The following is a 23,191-nucleotide window of genomic DNA, read 5'->3' as shown; positions in this document are numbered from 1 at the left end:
ACACACACATACACACACACACACACACACACACACACACACACACACACACACACACACACACACACACACACACACACACACACACACACACACACACACACACACACACACACACGTTTCCTTACAAAGAGAGCCTTGTCATATTTTCACCCGTATTCGGGTATTTTGTTCATTCACAATTATTGTGAACCGTTTGTATCACATATGTATGTTAATATTACTATAGAATATTAAATTATTTGTCTTAATATGAAATATTTAACCGCTGAAGGTCTTGCATAATCTTGTTGATGCTGTCGATTCATGTGGTATTACATAATCATTAAGAGTTTCACAAACAAAAAATATGACTAAACCGGTTTCCCAATGATGGACTCCACAGAGAAGGAAATGACAGCTTTCCTGGGTGTTGGGCAGGTGGTGTGAGCTTGTGAGCGGTCTGACGGAGAGTGTCTTGACACCGGCAGCGGGCGGGACTGGTTAGTAGTGCGTGAGCAACTGTTATCCCCCGGCAACACACACTGGGAAGAGGGAAATATTGCTGAAGGCGGGGACTTGTGAGTGGGAGGAGTTGGGGAGGTTGGCAAGAATTCAGGATTCCTTAGCAATGAAATGGCCGGGTAAAAAACCGACACCTCAGTCTCGCATGGGAGAGTTGCAGTAGTTGTGGAGGTCACAGTTCTTCCCGATGGGGATAAGGATAAATTAGCCTCAAACTTTTGGCTGTTAAACCGATCTGATGAAGGATTTTCTGTACCTGTCTGATCCTGAGGGCTAGGTGTGAGAGGAGGACGTGTGGGCGGTGAGGAGCATGATGAAGAGGGCGATTCTCGGCTTGTGTCCCGACCAACAACTGTAAATGCTGAGCCAGATGAAGCTGAAAAGAGAGGATGCGTAGTGGTCGGGGAGGTGGACGGCAGGGAAATTGATGGGGAAGTGGACGCCGCGGCAGCCAAGGATAATTGAAGGAAGCGTGATGGAAGCTCGTGAACTAAATGCATCCCTCCAGAGACACTCCCACAAACGTCGTGGGCGGCGCGACTAAGGACCGGCTGGCTGACTGTAGGCGGAGGGGTGGCCAGGTATTGTAGTGCTCTCTCCCTGTCACCCCCACAAGCCTCAATGACCAGCTGCAGAAGCGCTTGTGCTGGCTGTGGGTGTAGCCTCAATGCCTCTTGGAGATGGACTGGCAGGAGAGCAACATGTGCCACCCATTCTGGAGGAATGTGGTTGGGATGAGTGGTCAGCTGGGCGGCCTGAGCTAGTATGGATTCACGTTGCAACATGACGTTTTCTAGATCGCGATCAGCAAAAGCCCGCCGTTTCCGTTGTCTCTCGCTGAGGTATGGAGGGACACGCCACTCTCGCCCCAGGCGCTGCCGGAGATCTGCCGGAGAGTAAACATAGCTCCTTTAAATTATGGCTTGTCTTCATTAAATAGGATTATTATTATAAAATTCTTTGGAATTGTTAAAATAAATTAAATGCAAATGCGAACTTATATAGTTATGTTGTACTTATTATAAAATAAACTATCAACATAAACCTTGAGAGGAATTATAACTATAGAGGAAATATACCTGACACCAGATCACAGCTTTCACAAATGATTAACTCTCGCATATTGTATCAATGGTGAAATCTTCTAACTTACATGCTCCTGCGCTAATAATAAGTTACACTGAACAGGAATATTGTTAACCACTATATAATTACATTCCTTGCAATAATTTATTTATATTTATTAATTGTTTGGAGTTCTTCATTGAACTTGAAGGCTTAAATTTGTCACGTGAGTAAACAGTGCAATAAAATCCTGACCAATCATTAAGCTATATTTGGGCTTCGCTATTGTCTGTCGTAAGCTTTTAAAAATGTTCAGTTTAGATTATATCATATGCCCTACTCAGGATTTTTGTTCTCACACCTATTAAATTTTTTGGGTAAATTGTTCTTCATTGTTATAGTCGTAATTGCTTGGCGCTTTCTCCTGATAGTTCCCTTCCCTTCCCTTCATTGTTGTTGAATTATTTGAAGAATAACATTTTACATTATCAATAAATACAAAAACACATATTGAAAACTATTTGCCCTATAGTTTCTAGTATGTATTTACTATTTGAGCCGGCAGAGTCGAGCTATTAGCTCTTGGACCCCGCCTTTCTAACCAATCCATTTTTCCTCTATTAAGACTCCTACTACATATATTTCTAACACCAAGAGTTTTAAGATATTTAAAACTGAAGGCTGTCTGGAATATAGCATTGACTTCATTATGAACAGGGTCTGGAAAACTTATTTGTTGGCGGTGTGTGTTTGTTGGAGGTAATGGTTAGCGAGACTGCTGTGCACCAGGATGCTAGTGTTCATATTAAGAAGCATCAGAAAAACAAGCACGAATGTCATCCTTCTGCAGCATCCACAGAAAATTCCTACTATTACCGATTAATTGTCTCACTGTGCACTAGGATGAAACAAAGAATTAAGGGGGGATATAAGTAAGGTTCTCAGGTGGGACACTAGAGTAAACATGGGGATATAAACAGGCTTCTGTAACGGTCGGAATTGGTTAAAACCACAACAATGGCGGTACATGATAACAAAAAAAAAAAAAAACGCTCGTTGGAAATAGGATTGGGGATGAATTGAATAGACTCTCAGCTAGCACTATTGAAACAAGTACTTTAACAGGTTTAAGGATTATACAATATAGATATGTAGATGAGAAGATTTGGATTTAAACTGAACCCGTCTAATACGGGCCAACAGGTTTGCTGTGGTGTTCCATAATTCTTTGACTTTTAAATTATTTAAAAGTGTTTCGCTCTATCTTGGTGGTTGCGTGGAAATGTATATGTATCAACATTAGTAGGGTTTGCTTGTGAGCCTCAGAAGGTGATGGTTGGAGATTTGAAGGTGCAGTCTGTAAAGCTGGGATCATGCACCTCTGCCTGTTGACCTAGGTAATCAGGTAAGATTTCATTCGCCAGGTTGTCAGGTATTGGTATGGGAACCCTTTATTGATTTATTAATTATTTCCATCCAGCGCCACTTATATATATTATCAAGTGTTTTGTTTTGTACAGTTATCCATATATGTCTCTTTCCTCTGCCTATTTCGTCCCCTTTTATCCGTAGGTTTCATCCCCTACCTTGGTGGTCAGGTGACCTACCCTGGCGGATATAAGGCCTGCCTACCACGATCCTTCAAAGTGGAAGCCTCCTCCATGGAAGAATCGAGTCTAAAGATAATCATTGAAGGATTTCCAGTTAAAAAAATCAGCATGTGACTCACAGAGGCTCAAAGCAGTCATAAAACAACAAATGGAAACCATCTCAAGACCAACAACGACTCACATCTTCACAGACGGATCAGTTGATCAAGAAAAAGGTTTTGCCGGGGCAGTAGTTTACACTAACAACCACGAAGCTTACTGGAGCATGAATAGTGGGTGCTTAACATTGCAAAAAGAATTATATGCCTTGAAGAAGGCTATAAACTATAAACTGAGAATAATTTACATTATTCATACCGACTCTAAATCTTCGCTCCAGGCATTGTTATCTAGTCAGCACAGAGATAATATTTAAGGAGATTAAGGAGCAAATCAAGAAGAAAATACACCCAACTATCAAAAGTCGCCACAAGCTTAAGTAGCGGAAGGAAGATCTACTACGATATGGTACGAACAAGCCACTGGGTACTACTCTTTCAAGCTTAACAAAAAGATATCCAGAGACAATGCACTAGCTATAGTGTACCCTATATGACCTAGTGCACATGACCCTAGTGTACATGACCTTAGTGTACATGACCGTGGTGTACATGACCCTAGTGAACATGGCCCTAGTGTACATGACCATGGTGTACATGACCAAGGTGTACATGACCGTGGTGTACATGATCCTAGTGTACATTGCCCTAATGTACATGACCTTAGTGTACATGACCATGGTGTACATGACCTTAGTGTACATGACCATGATGTACATGACCTTAGTGTACATGACCATGATGTACATGACCCAAGTGTACATGACCTTAGTGTAAATGATCACAGTGTACATAACCAAGGTGTACATGACCATGGTGTACATGACTATATTGTACATGACCGTGGTGTACATGACCATGGTGTACATGACCTTAGTGTACATGACCGTGGTGTACATGACCATAGTGTACATGACTATGGTGTACATGACCGTGGTGTACATGACCATGGTGTACATGACCTTAGTGTACATGACCGTGATGTACATGACCATGGTGCACATGACTATGGTGTACATGACCGTGGTGTACATGACTATGGTGTACATGACCGTGGTGTACATGACTATGGAGTATATGACAGTTGTGAACATGACCGTGGTGTACATGACCGTGGTGTACATGACCTTAGTGTACATGACCGTGGTGTACATGACCATGGTGTATATGACCGTTGTGAACATGACCGTGGTGTATATGACCATAGTGTACATGACCATGGTGTACATGACCATGGTGTACATGACCATGGTGTACATGACCATGGTGTACATGACTATGGTGTACATGACCGTGGCGTACATGACCGTGGTGTACATGACCGTGGTGTACATGACCATGGCCATTTGAGGGGCCTCGTAGCCTGGTGGATAGCGCGCAGGACTCGTAATTCTGTGGCACGGGTTCGATTCCCGCACGAGGCAGAAACAAATGGGCAAAAGTTTCTTTCATCCTGAATGCCCCTGTTACCTAGCAGTAAATAGGTACGTGGGTGTTAGTCAGCTGTCACGGGCTGCTTCCTGGGGGTGGAGGCCTGGTCGAGGACCGGGCCGCGGGGACACTAAAGCCCCGAAATCATCTCAAGATATCCTCAAGATGGTATACATGACTATGGTGTACATGACTATGGTGTACATGACCGTGGTGTACATGACCGTGGTGTACATGACCATGGTGTACATGACTATGGTGTACATTACCATGGTGTACATGACCGTGGTGTACATGCCCGTTGTGTACATGACCAAGGAGTACATGACCATGAGTGTACATGACCATGGTGTACATGACCATGGTGTACATAACCATGGTGTACATGACCTTAGTGTACATGACCATGGTGTACATGACCGTGGTGTACATGACCATGGTGTACATGACCTTAGTGTACATGACCGTGGTGTACATGACCATGTTGTACATGACTATGGCGTACATGACCGTGGTGTACATGACCGTTGTGTACATGACCATGGTGTACATGACCATGGTGTACATGACTATGGTGTACATGATCATGGTGTACATGACCTTAGTGTACATGACCATGGTGTATATGACCCTAGTGTACATGACCCTAGTGTGCATGACCATGGCGTACATGACCGTGGTGTACATGACCATGGTGTACATGACTATGGTGTACATGACCATGGTGTACATGACCGTGGTGTACATGACCATGGTGTACATGACCATGGTGTACATGACCATGATGTACATGACCGTGGTGTACATGACCATGGTGAACATGACCATGGTGTACATGACCGTGGTGTACACGACCATGGTGTACATGACCATGGTGTACATGACCGTGGTGTACATGACCATGGTGTACATGACTATGGTGTACATGACCGTGGTGTACTTGACCATGGTGTACATGACTATGGTGTACATGACCGTGGTGTACTTGACCATGGTGTACATGACTATGGTGTACACGACCGTGGTGCACATGACCGTGGTGTTCATGACCGTGGTGTACATGACCGTGGTGTACATGACCATGGTGCATATGGCCATGGTGTACATGACTGTAGTGTACATGACCGTGGTGTACATGACCGTGGTGTACACGACCTAATGAATATGACCTAGATATTCATGGTTTGATTATACACGGCAAGATATTAGGAAGTTATCGGGTGACTAAGAAAATGCATGATTTATGCAAGGCAAGACGTGTATTGAGACGTGTGGAAGGTCAGATGTGTACATGACCTTTGGAGTCAAAGCTTACATATCTGTTACATTGGTTTGTATTGATAGTGGTTTACATGATAGGTGATAGGCATGACAGGTGGTGCACATGGCAGGTTGTGCCCATGACGAGTGGTGCCAATGACAGGTGGCGCCCATGACAGGTGGCATTCGTACAATTGAGTTAGCATACTGAAGTAAATGTTACGATAACAAATCCTTCAGCACTGGTTTTCATATATTGTATTACACTCTTATACATTGTAAGCATAGTCCACAATATAATTATCCTCTATATAATTATCCAATGGGGAGCCGGTCGGCCGAGCGGACAGCACGCTGGACTTGTGATCCTGTGGTCCTGGGTTCGATCCCAGGCGCCGGCGAGAAACAATGGGCAGAGTTTCTTTCGCCCTATGCCTCTGTTACCTAGCAGTGAAATAGGTACCTGGGTGTTAGTCACCTGTCACGGGCTGCTTCCTGGGGGTGGAGGCCTGGTCGAGGACCGGGCCGCGGGGACACTAAAGCCCCGAAATCATCTCAAGATAACCTCAAGATACATAAAGTGGAATTACAAGTAAGCAAGAACGCTCAGATGATTTGTTCTTTGTAATACCATAAATCCATCGTTGTCGTTTAAATACTACTAACTATTTTAAGTATATTAGATGCTAAATGCAAAACATGTGTCTAAGCTTGAATTCCATCTGAGCTGTGTGGACGAGAGCCTATACACTTTACTTAAAATATCCTGTTATTAAAGCTGGCTTGACCTTCACTAATCAGCAAAATGCATACATGATAGTAAGAGCTAATTTTTGTTCCCCTCCCCATCTTTCCCTCCCCCAGACACCCCCCCCCATCACCCCACCCCAATCCCCTCTCATCGTGTGTTGGTTAGGAGTGATGAAACTTCCGGGCCGCGGATATCAGCCAGAACCACGCATTGCTCCGGAGATTGAAGCACGGGCAAGTCAGATAATTAACAAGATATACAAACACGTATAAATCCGAGATGCAGTGACTCCGCAGCTGTGATACTCAAGGGTGTAGTGTTACACAAATGCCTCGCACGTGCGGGAAATCATTAACCAGATGGGAGCTGTTCCTGATGAATAAACACCTTCTGTTGAACTTGCCGAGTAGCAGCCCTCTACTTCTTGGCTTCTTACGCTGGTATTACCTTGCCTCATTCATGCATTTACAATTCTTCTTTTTAAAAGATTAACTAAACAAAGGAAAGTTTTCATCGATGCTTCATGTTAAACTATGCTATGTTGATTTAAGCAAACGATGACAGCTGGAGATCTGAAGGGGAAGATCTACTCAAGGTCGTAGGTTTGTTAAAGGTTGCATAGTGTAAGGACATCTGCTGCATCATATTTCAAAGAGGAAGTGAGTGAAAGTAAGTGAGGGAAAGATAAAGAGATAATTTAAAGATCCAAAAGGAGAAGGGAGAAGGGGTTAAAGGGTAAAAGACGGCAGGAGGAAGTCACAGAGAACTGAGACATGCATTAAGAGGCTCATGTAACCCCCACCATCCGGTCCCTCCTCTGCGGTTATCACTCCCAGGGGAAATTACGTCCCAACAGCGTCTGTGACTGCTTGCTACATTATCACCAGCAGTTTGTTGAATATCTATTACAGCTATGCTAATTCTTAAGCTGCCCCATATCTTGTGTGTTTGTTCAGGAGCTGTGCATCTTGCTGTGCACAACTGCCACACATGCACTAAGGCACAGCTCCTGGGCACGAGCTTATCACACTTGAACCTCACGTTAAATGTGGAGGTACATTTTCATTTCATTTCTTTATTGTAAGAGTGACCATACCTATTCTTCTCTTACCTTCCTATCTTGAGGTTATCTTGAGATGATTTCGGAGCTTAGCGTCCCCGCGGCCCGGTCCTGAACCAAGCTTTCTTTCTGTTACCCTCCCCCCCCAGGAAGCAGCCCGTAGCAGCTGTCTAACTCCCAGGTTAGACATTTACTGCTAGGTAACAGGGGCATTAGATGAAAGAAACATTTTGCCCATTTGTCTCCGCCTCCACCTGGGATTGAGCCCGGAACCTCAGGACTACGAATTCGAAGCGCTGTCCACCCAGCTGTCAGGCGCCCTTCGGCAAATATATTTGAAGAATTCTGACGTTAGTGGTTCAACACCTACAGGTGTTGTGTATTGGTGTGTGAGGTGGTGGTGGTGAGGTGCAGGTGTGTGAGGTGGTGGTGGTAAGGTGCAGGTGTGTGAGGTGGTGGTGGTGAGGTGCAGATGTGTCAGGTGGTGGTGGTAAGGTGCAGGTGTGTCAGGTGGTGGTTGTAAGGTGCAGGTGTGTCAGGTGGTGGTTGTAAGGTGCAGGTGTGTCAGGTGGTGGTGGTAAGGTGCAGGTGTGTCAGGTGGTGGTTGTAAGGTGCAGGTGTGTCAGGTGGTGGTGGTAAGGTGCAGGTGTGTCAGGTGGTGGTGGTAAGGTGCAAGTGTGTCAGGTGGTGGTTGTAAGGTGCAGGTGTGTCAGGTGGTGGTGGTAAGGTGCAGGTGTGTCAGGTGGTGGTGGTAAGGTGCAGGTGTGTCAGGTGGTGGTTGTAAGGTGCAGGTGTGTCAGGTGGTGGTTGTAAGGTGCAGGTGTGTCAGGTGGTGGTTGTAAGGTGCAGGTGTGTCAGGTGGTGGTGGTAAGGTGCAGGTGTGTCAGGTGGTGGTTGTAAGGTGCAGGTGTGTCAGGTGGTGGTGGTAAGGTTCAGGTGTGTCAGGTGGTGGTGGTAAGGTGCAGGTGTGTCAGGTGGTGGTTGTAAGGTGCAGGTGTGTCAGGTGGTGGTGGTAGGGTGCAGGTGTGTCAGGTGGTGGTGGTAAGGTGTAGGTGTGTCAGGTGGTGGTTGTAAGGTGCAGGTGTGTCAGGTGGTGGTGGTAGGGTGCAGGTGTGTCAGGTGGTGGTGGTAGGGTGCAGGTGTGTCAGGTGGTGGTTGTAGGGTGCAGGTGTGTCAGGTGGTGGTGGTAGGGTGCAGGTGTGTCAGGTGGTGGTGGTAGGGTGCAGGTGTGTCAGGTGGTGGTGGTAGGGTGCAGGTGTGTCAGGTAGTGTGTATTCACGTAGTTGTATGTACACTATGAGAGGCTCACCTCTCATCTGTCAATCAAATCAACTTTTTTCACACACACCCCAGGAAACAGCCTGTAACAGCTGTCTAACTCCCAGGTACCCCGGGAGAAAGAAACTCTGCCTATTTGGTTTCTGTCATAGCCGGGGATCGAATCCGGACCCAAGGATTTCGAGTCCCAAGCGCTGTCCACTCAGCCACAGTCCCTTGTGTGGTATTGCAGGTGTATTAGGTTGTGTGTGGTGTTGCAGGTGTGTTAGGTGGTGAGTGGTGTTGCAGGTGTGTTAGGTGGTGTGTGGTGTTGTAAGTGTGTTAGGCGGTGGTGGTGGTGGTAAGTTAGAGGTGTGTCAGGCGGTGGTGGGAAGAAGCAGGTGTGTCAAGTTGTGTGCGGTGTTGGTGGTAAGTTGCAGGTATGGAAGAGTGGTTTTAATAAAGTGCAGGTGTATTCACCTATTTGTATATATCTATTTATGAAAGCAGTATCGATCTTTAGCTCTTGGACCCCTTTCTAGCCGCCAGTTGTCTAATTCAATGACAATTTCATTGAATTAGACACTGTTTTCCTATCGAACCAAGTTTTATAATTATGAAGTTCACTTCTCCAACTTGCTTCATTTGTTCATTCCATTGTACTACTACTTTTATTTTAAGCTAAATTAAAACTTCTTAACATCTCTATGACACTTAACAAAAGGCGTATGCGTTGCTCTAACTAACTATATATGTCTTAAGCAAGAAAGTTCGCAAAATTATAAGGACTAATGACGATGATTATTATCCAGAGTAACAATCCAGAGATTATCCAGAGTAATTTCTGAAATAGAAGAATCATCCTCATATGATAATGTTATACTCAACCACAGTTGTAAATCTGTTTACTCGGCTCATCGCGCCGTAGAAACCACCGTTACATTAGGATAGGATGAATAATCGAAAACTAGAGCAGACGTTCGTATTTAATTGACGTCTAAGACGAAAGTAATGAATTATCCAAGTGATTCATTAACAAAGATTCAAGCTGAAGGGTACAATGGAGAGTTTACACAAGACGGAAGTGAGTCTAAACAGAAGCTCGGTATGACGGACAGGCATAGTCTTCAAAACAACTTTGAAGTGACAGGATGAACAACCCAGCGGTTTTCTTCCTATTGAGGGTGTGGTACACGCTGCTATGGCGGAATGTTTACTCACAGGATGAGTGACGCTGCCCAATAATCTCGCCCCTCAGAGCAAATTTAAAAAGTAAAATTAAGCTGGCTAATGACGCAAGAGCGAAGAATTGAAGCATATATTAGTGAGTCAAATTCAGCCATTCGTTTGGTTGGGGGACAGGAAGCCTGTGTATAATATACTTAAGTATCGACGTCTTCTCAAGGTCACACTACTGCTCCTTTACAAGAGGCAACCCCACAACAGTGTCGTAGCTCCAGGGACCCTATATAGCTGAGTGAACTAAGCTTTTTGGTAAAAGCAAACGTCCCCAACGATTTGTATCACTACGGAAATCGAACACATGATTCCCAATTATGAGTCGAGAATGAAGCCAACTATACTATGAGACCCTTATTAGAGGTGAGGGAAGGAGTAGAGAGGAAAGAGGTTGCATGAGGAATGGGGAGAAGTGGTGAAGGTCGGAGAAGACAAGTGATAGGGTGTGTGACAGGTTCTGCTCTAGCTCACCTAGTGGTTCTTGCACGGGTTGAGCTTTGCAAAGAGCTTTGGCTCTTTGGTCCCGCCTCTCAATTATCAATCAACTAACTGGTTGATACCTGGTTGATGGGGTTCTTTGAGTTCTACTCCACAAGAACTAATTGGAATGGCACAGATTCCTGAGCCTATTGGGCTCTATCTTATCATAATTTGAAAGGGTATACGAAGTCTGCCTCCACATCCTGCGTTGTGGCAGGAGGTGCAAAATTCCCCCGTTGAAATGCAGAGGTGCAACAGGTACTCTGAGAGAGAACTATCAACATTAGAGGCCTGAGACTGTTCAACACGCTTCCACTACACATAACGGGCATAACTGGCCGACCCCTCACAGTGTTCAAGAGAGAACTGGATAAACACCTCCAAAATATACTTGATCAACCAGTCTGTAATTCATACGTCAGGCTGCGAGCAGCCGCGTCTAACAGCCTGGTTGACCAGTCCAGCAACCAAGAGGCCCGGTCGGGGACTGGGCCGCGGGGACGCTGAGCCCCGAAATCATGGCAAGGTAAGTAAGCTCGATGTAACCACCATATCACTACTTAAACAATGAGCGAAGCATATGGGAGAGGAGTAGTGAGGGACGGTGTTAACGAGGCTGCGGGATGGAGCGCGGGCGCCGGAGGCAGGGAGAGGAGGAAACAAGGAGTAGAGTTACGGCCGGGACAGAGGCAGCACTGTTGACCCAGGCAGTGGGAAAGGAACATAGCCACGGGTTCTTCCGCTCCAGACACAAGGCGGTCCTTGCTGCCCCAGCTGGCCGGGGCGGGGGGCCGGCCGCCACTGCACGAGACACAGGAAGTTACGCTCCTCCGCTCCCTGAAGATGTTGTGATATACTGGCCAGGATGATCATTTGGTGTAATGAGCAGCAGGGCCAGTGCTGTACAGTCTTGCGGTGACGTGTGGCAGGTGTTGGTGTTGTGATGGCGGGTGATGGTGTTGTTGTGACGTGTGGCAGGTGGTGGTGTTGTTGTGACGTGTGGTAGGTGGTGGTGTTGTTGTGACGTGTGGCAGGTGGTGGTGGTGTTGTGACGTGTGGCAGGTGGTGGTGTTGTTGTGACGTGTGGCAGGTGGTGGTGTTGTTGTGACGTGTGGTAGGTGGTGGTGGTGTTGTGACGTGTGGTAGGTGGTGGTGGTGTTGTGACGTGTGGCAGGTGGTGGTGTTGTTGTGACGTGTGGCAGGTGGTGGTGTTGTTGTGACGTGTGGTAGGTGGTGGTGTTGTTGTGACGTGTGGTAGGTGGTGGTGGTGTTGTGACGTGTGGCAGGTGGTGGTGGTGTTGTGACGTGTGGCAGGTGGTGGTGTTGTTGTGACGTGTGGCAGGTGTTGGTGTTGTTGTGACGTGTGGCAGGTGGTGGTGGTGTTGTGACGTGTGGTAGGTGGTGGTGTTGTTGTGACGTGTGGCAGGTGGTGGTGGTGCTGTGACGTGTGGCAGGTGGTGGTGTTGTTGTGACGTGTGGCAGGTGGTGGTGTTGTTGTGACGTGTGGTAGGTGGTGGTGTTGTTGTGACGTGTGGCAGGTGTTGGTGTTGTTGTGACGTGTGGCAGGTGGTGGTGTTGTTGTGACGTGTGGCAGGTGTTGGTGTTGTTGTGACGTGTGGCAGGTGGTGGTGTTGTTGTGACGTGTGGCAGGTGGTGGTGTTGTTGTGACGTGTGGTAGGTGGTGGTGTTGTTGTGACGTGTGGCAGGTGGTGGTGTTGTTGTGACGTGTGGTAGGTGGTGGTGTTGTTGTGACGTGTGGCAGGTGTTGGTGTTGTTGTGACGTGTGGTAGGTGGTGGTGTTGTGGTGGCAGGTGTTGGTGTTGTTGTGACGTGTGGCAGGTGGTGGTGGTGTTGTGACGTGTGGCAGGTGGTGGTGGTGTTGTGACGTGTGGTAGGTGGTGGTGTTGTTGTGACGTGTGGCAGGTGGTGGTGTTGTTGTGACGTGTGGTAGGTGGTGGTGTTGTTGTGACGTGTGGCAGGTGGTGGTGTTGCTGTGACGTGTGGTAGGTGGTGGTGTTGTTGTGACGTGTGGCAGGTGGTGGTGGTGTTGTGACGTGTGGCAGGTGGTGGTGTTGTGGTGGCAGGTGATGGTGTTGTTGTGACGTGTGGCAGGTGGTGGTGTTGTGGTGGCAGGTGATGGTGTTGTTGTGGCAGGTGGTGGTGTTGTTGTGACGTGTGGCAGGTGATGGTGTTGTGGTGACGTGTGGCAGGTGATGGTGTTGTTGTGCCAAGTGATGGTGGTATGGTGACGTGTGGCAGGTGATGGTGTTGTTGTAACAGGTGGTGGTGTTGTGGTGACGTGTGGCAGGTGATGGTGTTGTTGTAGCAGGTGGTGGTGTTGTGGTGACTTGTGGCAGGTGATGATGTTGTGGTGACGTGTGGCAGGTGATGGTGGTATGGTGACGTGTGGCAGGTGATGGTGTTGTTGTAACAGGTGGTGGTGTTGTGGTGACGTGTGGCAGGTGATGGTGTTGCTGTAGCAGGTGGTGGTGTTGTGGTGACGTGAGGAAGGTTTTTTCATCTGTCCATCCATGCACCTACTCATCTTTCTATCCATCTATCTTTCCATCTGTCCATCCATCTATCTTTTCAGCTATACATCCATCTACCTAGCCCTTCATTCATGGATGGTGATGGATAGGTCCGAGTACATATCCCTATGGGACTCCACTGGTGACATCACGCCGTTCAGTCTCACTCCCACTCACAGTATTTCCTTTCTTCCTAAGCAGAGGAATGAGTGAAAATCCACGGAGCTCATCCCTGTGGAATGTTTTGAGACGTATTTGAACCAAAAAAAATCAGGCTATCAAGGCTTCTTATTCCATGGGTCAACGAACAATGCAGGGAATGTGCCATCTATGTGAAAAGTGATCTAATCTCCAAGCCCATACCCAGCCCACCCGAGTGTGGGCCGGGGACAAAAGTGATGGGAGTGTCAATAGAGCTAAGACACGATAAACACGAAGTGTTTAATGTTTACAGGTTTCCACGCGCTGAAATGAATCGTTCAGTGTTATTTGGACGTCTCCACCTCAGATACATTAATTTGTGGTGACTTCAAAACCCATCATCGTTTGTCACTGGGCTCGAACACAACAAATGAGGCCGGCACTCACATAGCACATCTACTAGACAAGTTACCAGAAATTCAAATCCTATATAAGAATGAACCCACCCACATCCAAGGAAGCAGGCTAGACCTTACCTTTATTTCAGCCTCTATCAGAAATGCTGCAACATGATCAGTTGCGCCCACACTCACAAGCGACCACTAAGGGACTCAAATTGATCTTTAGTTGGATCTACCCACCCCACCTTCACCCCCACCAGAAGCCTGGAATTTCGCTTTAGGAAAATGGGACCGCTTTCAAAACTTCATCTCAGAGCGGCATAGAAACTATGTTGTCCTTGAAAACATTAATCAGGCTGAACAAGATTTTGTCAACCGAATTAAAAGTGCAACCAACCACTCAATTCCACTGAAGAAACAGTCCACCGGAAACCATAAAGATCACTGGTACTATTGCGAACGTGTTAAGGTACTCAATCATAGACTCAACAGCACAAGGAAGCTATACAAAAAGCAGCCAAGTGACCGCAACAGGACCTTACTTTTAGAGTTGCAATGGAGCACATGATGAAAATGTGCATCAAGGGACCAGGATAATCAAAGAACAAAAGTGGCTGGAATGGTGTTCACATCTGAATGAACACACCTCTCTTGGAGAGATGTGGCAGCAAATCCACCGGGCCAAAGGAAATAAAAAACCAAAAGCCCAACACCCTAAGGATCCTCAACAGGAAGCCGAAGTACCAGCAACCAAATTTGCAGAAAGAGCAGCCAGTAATCAACTTCCACCTGATGTACAAGCAGTGCAGACAGGATTAGAGGAAGAAAAGTGGCCCAGAATCCTTGCAGCATGTGCAGAAGTCACTAACACTGATACCCCTTTCACACTAGATGAGATCAATCGGGCTAAGAAAAACTCCAAACATACATCTTCAGAAGACGCCAAAATAACCTATAAAATGATTATAAACATCGGCCCAGAGGGAGACGCTGCATACATGTTTTACCACTCTGCTAGCCCACCAAAATGACAGACCAGGAATACTGATATTACTGGACCTCGTGAAAGCCTTTGTACTGGCTAGCGCCCCAGGCAGCTCTGCTGCCATCATCAACAGAGAGGTCAAAGGCAACCTGCTTCCCTGGACCAAAAACTAAAAGAGACCAACGTCGTCTCTGCCTTCAAATGCCCTCTTGGGGATTGTAAGCCTCAAAAACTCAGTATATAGGCAAGACAACAACATCTCTTTCCAGGCGTTTAACGATGCACAAGCAACAGGGCTCCATTAAGGAACATATAGCCTCTTCCCACAACCAAACTATCAACAGAGAAATCTTAGCAAACAACACAGTAATCATCGTTAGATACAGCGATAGCAGGCGGCTCGACGTCTGGCACTACACATCACGAAGTCAACACCAGCAATCAACAGCCAATTAATGCACAACTATATTCTACCCACTTCAAGACTCCGCTCCAATATAGAAGCATCAAGAAATATGGGCCAATGAAAATAGGCCTTCTGCAGTTACCTACTTTTAATACCTGTTTGTATTTAATTGTTTCGTGTTCTGTCTTGTGTTAAAAGTTTATTTTCACCTCATCCAAAACTATTGTAACATGTCACTTCACCCAAATGTAGATATAAAAACTCGAAAGATGTTTAAGCTCTATTCAGTTAAAGTTGTGTGTGTTTGTGTAAACTAAAGTCTTTGAAAATGTAATAAGTTTTACGAAACACTCTCAAGTGTCGCGTCAGACTAGAAATAAAAATTAATTTTGGAGAATTGATCTTTGAATTACCATCAACAGTGAAAAGAAACGTAAGAAAGGTCGAGAAAATTCGTGTTAGAATTATTAATCTTACTTTTTCGGTCATATTTAATAATATATATATATATATATATATATATATATATATATATATATATATATATATATATGCAAACAAGCCTGAATGGTCCCCAGGACTATATACAACTGAAAACTCACACCCCAGAAGTGACTCGAACCCATACTCCCACAACTGGTATGTACAGGGACGCCTTAATCCGCTTGACCATCACGACCGGACATAAGGAAGTGATAGCCGAGCCTATATGAACCACTTCCCCGCCGGCACTCGGATGGTAATCTTGGGCATAGCATTTTATCAAATCACCTCATTCTTTGGGGCACACGTGAGGAACACAAATGCAAACAAGCCTGAATGGTCCCCAGGACTATATACAACTGAAAACTCACACCCCAGAAGTGACTCGAACCCATACTCCCACAACTGGTATGTACAGGGACGCCTTAATCCGCTTGACCATCACGACCGGACATAAGGAAGTGATAGCCGAGGCTATATGAACCACTTCCCCGCCGGCACTCGAATGGTAATCTTGGGCATAGCATTTTATCAAATCACCTCATTCTTTGGGGCACACGTGAGGAACACAAATGCAAACAAGCCTGAATGGTCCCCAGGACTATATACAACTGAAAACTCACACCCCAGAAGTGACTCGAACCCATACTCCCACAACTGGTATGTACAGGGACGCCTTAATCCGCTTGACCATCACGACCGGACATAAGGAAGTGATAGCCGAGGCTATATGAACCACTTCCCCGCCGGCACTCGGATGGTAATCTTGGGCATAGCATTTTATCAAATCACCTCATTCTTTGGGGCACACGTGAGGAACACAAATGCAAACAAGCCTGAATGGTCCCCAGGACTATATACAACTGAAAACTCACACCCCAGAAGTGACTCGAACCCATACTCCCACAACTGGTATGTACAGGGACGCCTTAATCCGCTTGACCATCACGACCGGACATAAGGAAGTGATAGCCGAGGCTATATGAACCACTTCCCCGCCGGCACTCGGATGGTAATCTTGGGCATAGCATTTTATCAAATCACCTCATTCTTTGGGGCACACGTGAGGAACACAAATGCAAACAAGCCTGAATGGTCCCCAGGACTATATACAACTGAAAACTCACACCCCAGAAGTGACTCGAACCCATACTCCCACAACTGGTATGTACAGGGACGCCTTAATCCGCTTGACCATCACGACCGGACATAAGGAAGTGATAGCCGAGGCTATATGAACCACTTCCCCGCCGGCACTCGGATGGTAATCTTGGGCATAGCATTTTATCAAATCACCTCATTCTTTGGGGCACACGTGAGGAACACAAATGCAAACAAGCCTGAATGGTCCCCAGGACTATATACAACTGAAAACTCACACCCCAGAAGTGACTCGAACCCATACTCCCACAACTGGTATGTACAGGGACGCCTTAATCCGCTTGACCATCACGACCGGACATAAGGAAGTGATAGCCGAGGCTATATGAACCACTTCCCCGCCGGCACTCGGATGGTAATCTTGGGCATAGCATTTTATCAAATCACCTCATTCTTTGGGGCACACGTGAGGAACACAAATGCAAACAAGCCTGAATGGTCCCCAGGACTATATACAACTGAAAACTCACACCCCAGAAGTGACTCGAACCCATACTCCCACAACTGGTATGTACAGGGACGCCTTAATCCGCTTGACCATCACGACCGGACATAAGGAAGTGATAGCCGAGGCTATATGAACCACTTCCCCGCCGGCACTCGGATGGTAATCTTGGGCATAGCATTTTATCAAATCACCTCATTCTTTGGGGCACACGTGAGGAACACAAATGCAAACAAGCCTGAATGGTCCCCAGGACTATATACAACTGAAAACTCACACCCCAGAAGTGACTCGAACCCATACTCCCACAACTGGTATGTACAGGGACGCCTTAATCCGCTTGACCATCACGACCGGACATAAGGAAGTGATAGCCAAGGCTATATGAACCACTTCCCCGCCGGCACTCGGATGGTAATCTTGGGCATAGCATTTTATCAAATCACCTCATTCTTTGGGGCACACGTGAGGAACACAAATGCAAACAAGCCTGAATGGTCCCCAGGACTATATACAAGTGCCGGGTGCCGGCGGGGAAGTGGTTCATATAGCCTCGGCTATCACTTCCTTATGTCCGGTCGTGATGGTCAAGCGGATTAAGGCGTCCCTGTACATACCAGTTGTGGGAGTATGGGTTCGAGTCACTTCTGGGGTGTGAGTTTTCAGTTGTATATAGTCCTGGGGACCATTCAGGCTTGTTTGCATTTGTGTTCCTCACGTGTGCCCCAAAGAATGAGGTGATTTGATAAAATGCTATGCCCAAGATTACCATCCGAGTGCCGGCGGGGAAGTGGTTCATATAGCCTCGGCTATCACTTCCTTATGTCCGGTCGTGATGGTCAAGCGGATTAAGGCGTCCCTGTACATACCAGTTGTGGGAGTATGGGTTCGAGTCACTTCTGGGGTGTGAGTTTTCAGTTGTATATAGTCCTGGGGACCATTCAGGCTTGTTTGCATTTGTGTTCCTCACGTGTGCCCCAAAGAATGAGGTGATTTGATAAAATGCTATGCCCAAGATTACCATCCGAGTGCCGGCGGGGAAGTGGTTCATATAGCCTCGGCTATCACTTCCTTATGTCCGGTCGTGATGGTCAAGCGGATTAAGGCGTCCCTGTACATACCAGTTGTGGGAGTATGGGTTCGAGTCACTTCTGGGGTGTGAGTTTTCAGTTGTATATAGTCCTGGGGACCATTCAGGCTTGTTTGCATTTGTGTTCCTCACGTGTGCCCCAAAGAATGAGGTGATTTGATAAAATGCTATGCCCAAGATTACCATCCGAGTGCCGGCGGGGAAGTGGTTCATATAGCCTCGGCTATCACTTCCTGATGTCCGGTCGTGATGGTCAAGCGGATTAAGGCGTCCCTGTACATACCAGTTGTGGGAGTATGGGTTCGAGTCACTTCTGGGGTGTGAGTTTTCAGTTGTATATAGTCCTGGGGACCATTCAGGCTTGTTTGCATTTGTGTTCCTCACGTGTGCCCCAAAGAATGAGGTGATTTGATAAAATGCTATGCCCAAGATTACCATCCGAGTGCCGGCGGGGAAGTGGTTCATATAGCCTCGGCTATCACTTCCTTATGTCCGGTCGTGATGGTCAAGCGGATTAAGGCGTCCCTGTACATACCAGTTGTGGGAGTATGGGTTCGAGTCACTTCTGGGGTGTGAGTTTTCAGTTGTATATAGTCCTGGGGACCATTCAGGCTTGTTTGCATTTGTGTTCCTCACGTGTGCCCCAAAGAATGAGGTGATTTGATAAAATGCTATGCCCAAGATTACCATCCGAGTGCCGGCGGGGAAGTGGTTCATATAGCCTCGGCTATCACTTCCTTATGTCCGGTCGTGATGGTCAAGCGGATTAAGGCGTCCCTGTACATACCAGTTGTGGGAGTATGGGTTCGAGTCACTTCTGGGGTGTGAGTTTTCAGTTGTATATAGTCCTGGGGACCATTCAGGCTTGTTTGCATTTGTGTTCCTCACGTGTGCCCCAAAGAATGAGGTGATTTGATGAAATGCTATGCCCAAGATTACCATCCGAGTGCCGGCGGGGAAGTGGTTCATATAGCCTCGGCTATCACTTCCTTATGTCCGGTCGTGATGGTCAAGCGGATTAAGGCGTCCCTGTACATACCAGTTGTGGGAGTATGGGTTCGAGTCACTTCTGGGGTGTGAGTTTTCAGTTGTATATAGTCCTGGGGACCATTCAGGCTTGTTTGCATTTGTGTTCCTCACGTGTGCCCCAAAGAATGAGGTGATTTGATAAAATGCTATGCCCAAGATTACCATCCGAGTGCCGGCGGGGAAGTGGTTCATATAGCCTCGGCTATCACTTCCTTATGTCCGGTCGTGATGGTCAAGCGGATTAAGGCGTCCCTGTACATACCAGTTGTGGGAGTATGGGTTCGAGTCACTTCTGGGGTGTGAGTTTTCAGTTGTATATAGTCCTGGGGACCATTCAGGCTTGTTTGCATTTGTGTTCCTCACGTGTGCCCCAAAGAATGAGGTGATTTGATAAAATGCTATGCCCAAGATTACCATCCGAGTGCCGGCGGGGAAGTGGTTCATATAGCCTCGGCTATCACTTCCTTATGTCCGGTCGTGATGGTCAAGCGGATTAAGGCGTCCCTGTACATACCAGTTGTGGGAGTATGGGTTCGAGTCACTTCTGGGGTGTGAGTTTTCAGTTATATATATATATATATATATATATATATATATATATATATGTCGTACCTAGTAGCCAGAACTCACTTCTCAGCCTTCTATTCAAGGCCCGATTTGCCTAATAAGCCAAGTTTTCCTGAATTAATATATTTACTATAATTTTTTTCTTATGAAATGATAAAGCAACCCTTTTCTCTATGTATGAGGTCAATTTTTTTTTATTGGAGTTAAAATTAACGTAGATATATGACCGAACCTAACCAACCCTACCTAACCTAACCTAACCTATATTTATAGGTAAGGTTAGGTTAGGTAGCCAAAAAAAGCTAGGTTAGGTTAGGTTAGGTAGGTTAGGTAGACGAAAAAACATTAATTCATGAAAACTTGGCTTATTAGGCAAATCGGGCCTTGAATAGTAGGCTGAGAAGTGCGTTCTGGCTATTAGGTACGACATATATATATATATATATATATATATATATATATATATATATATATATATATATATGTATATATATATATATATATATATATATATATAAATATATATATATAAATATAAATATATATATATATATATATATATATATATATATATATATATATATATATATATATATATATATATATGTCGTACCTAGTAGCCAGAACACACTTCTCAGCCAACTATGCAAGGCCCTATTTGCCTAATAAGCCAAGTTTCCATGAATTAATTGTTTTTCGACTACCTAACCTACCTAACCTAACCTAACCTAACTTTTTCGACTACCTAACCTAACCTAACCTATAAAGAAAGGTTAGGGTAGGTTAGGTGGGGTTGGATAGGTTCGGTCATATATCTACATTAATTTTAACTCAAATAAAAAAAATTGACCTCATACATAATGAAATGGGTAGCTTTATCATTTCATCAGAAAAAAAATTGAGAAAATATATTAATTCATGAAAACTTGGCTTATTAGGCAAATCGGGCCTTGCAAAGTAGGCTGAGAAGTGCGTTCTGGCTACTAGGTACGACATATATATATATATATATATATATATATATATATATATATATATATATATATATATGATATGTTCGCATTTGTGTTCCTCACGTGTGCCCCAAAGAATGAGGTGATTTGGTAAAATGCTATGCCCAAGATTACCATCCGAGTGCCGGCGGTGGGGTGGTTCAAATAGCTTCGGCTATCACCTCATTATGTCCGGTCGTGATGGTCAAGTGGATTAAGGCGTCTTGTACATACCAGTTGCGTTGCTCCTGGGAGTATGGGTTCGAGTCACTTCTGGGGTGTGAGTTTTCAGTTATATATATATATATATATATATATATATATATATATATATATATATATATATATATATATATATATATATATATATATACATATATATTATATATACATATATACATATATATACATATATATGTATATGTATAAGAATATATATGTATATAAGTATAAGATATATATGTATAAGAACATATCGATGCCAACACAGAAGACAATGTCCAACATAATAGGCCAATTACACTGGATTAATCTTTGTGTTTAGATAGGAGCTGCCTCGTATGGGCCAATAAGCCTTCTGCAGCCTCTATGTTTCACCTCACATTTATCCCTTATGTATCCCCCCATGTTTTCACCTTTATTAAGGGCGCCTTAAGCGGATTAAGGCGCCCTGTAGTTACCAGTTGTGTTGCTCCTGGGAGTATGGGTTCGAGTCACTTCTGGGGTGTGAGTTTTCAGTCGCATATAGTCCTGGGGACCATTCAGGCTTGTTCGCATTTGTGTTCCTCACGTGTGCCCCAAAGAATGAGGTGATTTGGTGAAATGCTATGCCCAAGATTAGCATCCGAGTTGCCGGCGGGGAAGTGGTTCAAATAGCTTCGGCTACCACTTCCTTTTGTCCGGCCGTGATGGTCAAGCGGATTAAGGCGCCCTGTAGTTACCAGTTGCGTTGCTCCTGGGAGTATGGGTTCGAGTCACTTCTGGGGTGTGAGTTTTCAGTCGCATATAGTCCTGGGGACCATTCAGGCTTGTTCGCATTTGTGTTCCTCACGTGTGCCCCAAAGAATGAGGTGATTTGGTGAAATGCTATGCCCAAGATTACCATCCGAGTTGCCGGCGGGGAAGTGGTTCAAATAGCTTCGGCTACCACTTCCTTTTGTCCGGCCGTGATGGTCAAGCGGATTAAGGCGCCCTGTAGTTACCAGTTGCGTTGCTCCTGGGAGTATGGGTTCAAGTCACTTCTGGGGTGTGAGTTTTCAGTCGCATATAGTCCTGGGGACCATTCAGGCTTGTTCGCATTTGTGTTCCTCACGTGTGCCCCAAAGAATGAGGTGATTTGGTGAAATGCTATGCCCAAGATTACCATCCGAGTTGCCGGCGGGGAAGTGGTTCAAATAGCTTCGGCTACCACTTCCTTTTGTCCGGCCGTGATGGTCAAGCGGATTAAGGCGCCCTGTAGTTACCAGTTGCGTTGCTCCTGGGAGTATGGGTTCGAGTCACTTCTGGGGTGTGAGTTTTCAGTCGCACATAGTGCTGGGGACCATTCAGGCTTGTTCGCATTTGTGTTCCTCACGTGTGCCCCAAAGAATGAGGTGATTTGGTGAAATGCTATGCCCAAGATTACCATCCGAGTTGCCGGCGGGGAAGTGGTTCAAATAGCTTCGGCTACCACTGCCTTTTGTCCGGCCGTGATGGTCAAGCGGATTAAGGCGCCCTGTAGTTACCAGTTGCGTTGCTCCTGGGAGTATGGGTTCGAGTCACTTCTGGGGTGTGAGTTTTCAGTCATATATAAATATATATATATATATATATATATATATATATATATATATATATATATATATATATATATATATACACACATATACACATACACATACATATCCATTTACATATACACATACATACTCAATTTTTCCAATTATTGGGGGAAGGATTTCTGGTCAGTATTTCATCTGGGAATTGTGTACTGTAGGGCTGGGTTTTCATTTAATAAGTCAAGGCTCTTGGGCCACCAGCTGTGGGAGCGGGGCGTCTCATGGAGTAATCTTTCTAACATTGGGTCCTCTAACATTTCGATGGTGTTCCACACCCTGATGGCTTGGTGCTGTAGTCTGGTGTTTAGTGGCTGTACGTTCAGGAGTTCGTGGAGCTCCTGTATTGTCTGATCATATGGTGGACGGTGTTTTGTTGCTCTTCTTAGTG

At 45.6% G+C, this 23,191-nt stretch overlaps 1 protein-coding gene across 1 annotated transcript in view; it reads right to left on the bottom strand.

Annotated features, from left to right (window-relative positions):
* Nucleotides 1–341: 341 nt before the first annotated feature.
* The window catches only part of LOC123756575 (doublesex- and mab-3-related transcription factor 3), an 87,901-nt gene continuing 65,051 nt past the window's right edge, over nt 342–23,191 (bottom strand). The window contains exon 4 of the mRNA XM_045739820.2: nt 342–1,390. Within this exon, the coding sequence (XP_045595776.1) occupies nt 354–1,390 (1,037 nt within the window). The 3' untranslated portion in view covers nt 342–353. The remainder of the gene's footprint in view (nt 1,391–23,191) is intronic.

This window comes from Procambarus clarkii, chromosome 25 (assembly GCF_040958095.1).
Source record: "Procambarus clarkii isolate CNS0578487 chromosome 25, FALCON_Pclarkii_2.0, whole genome shotgun sequence".
Taxonomy (NCBI): domain Eukaryota; kingdom Metazoa; phylum Arthropoda; class Malacostraca; order Decapoda; family Cambaridae; genus Procambarus; species Procambarus clarkii.
This window is presented reverse-complemented; position numbering and strand designations above follow the sequence as displayed.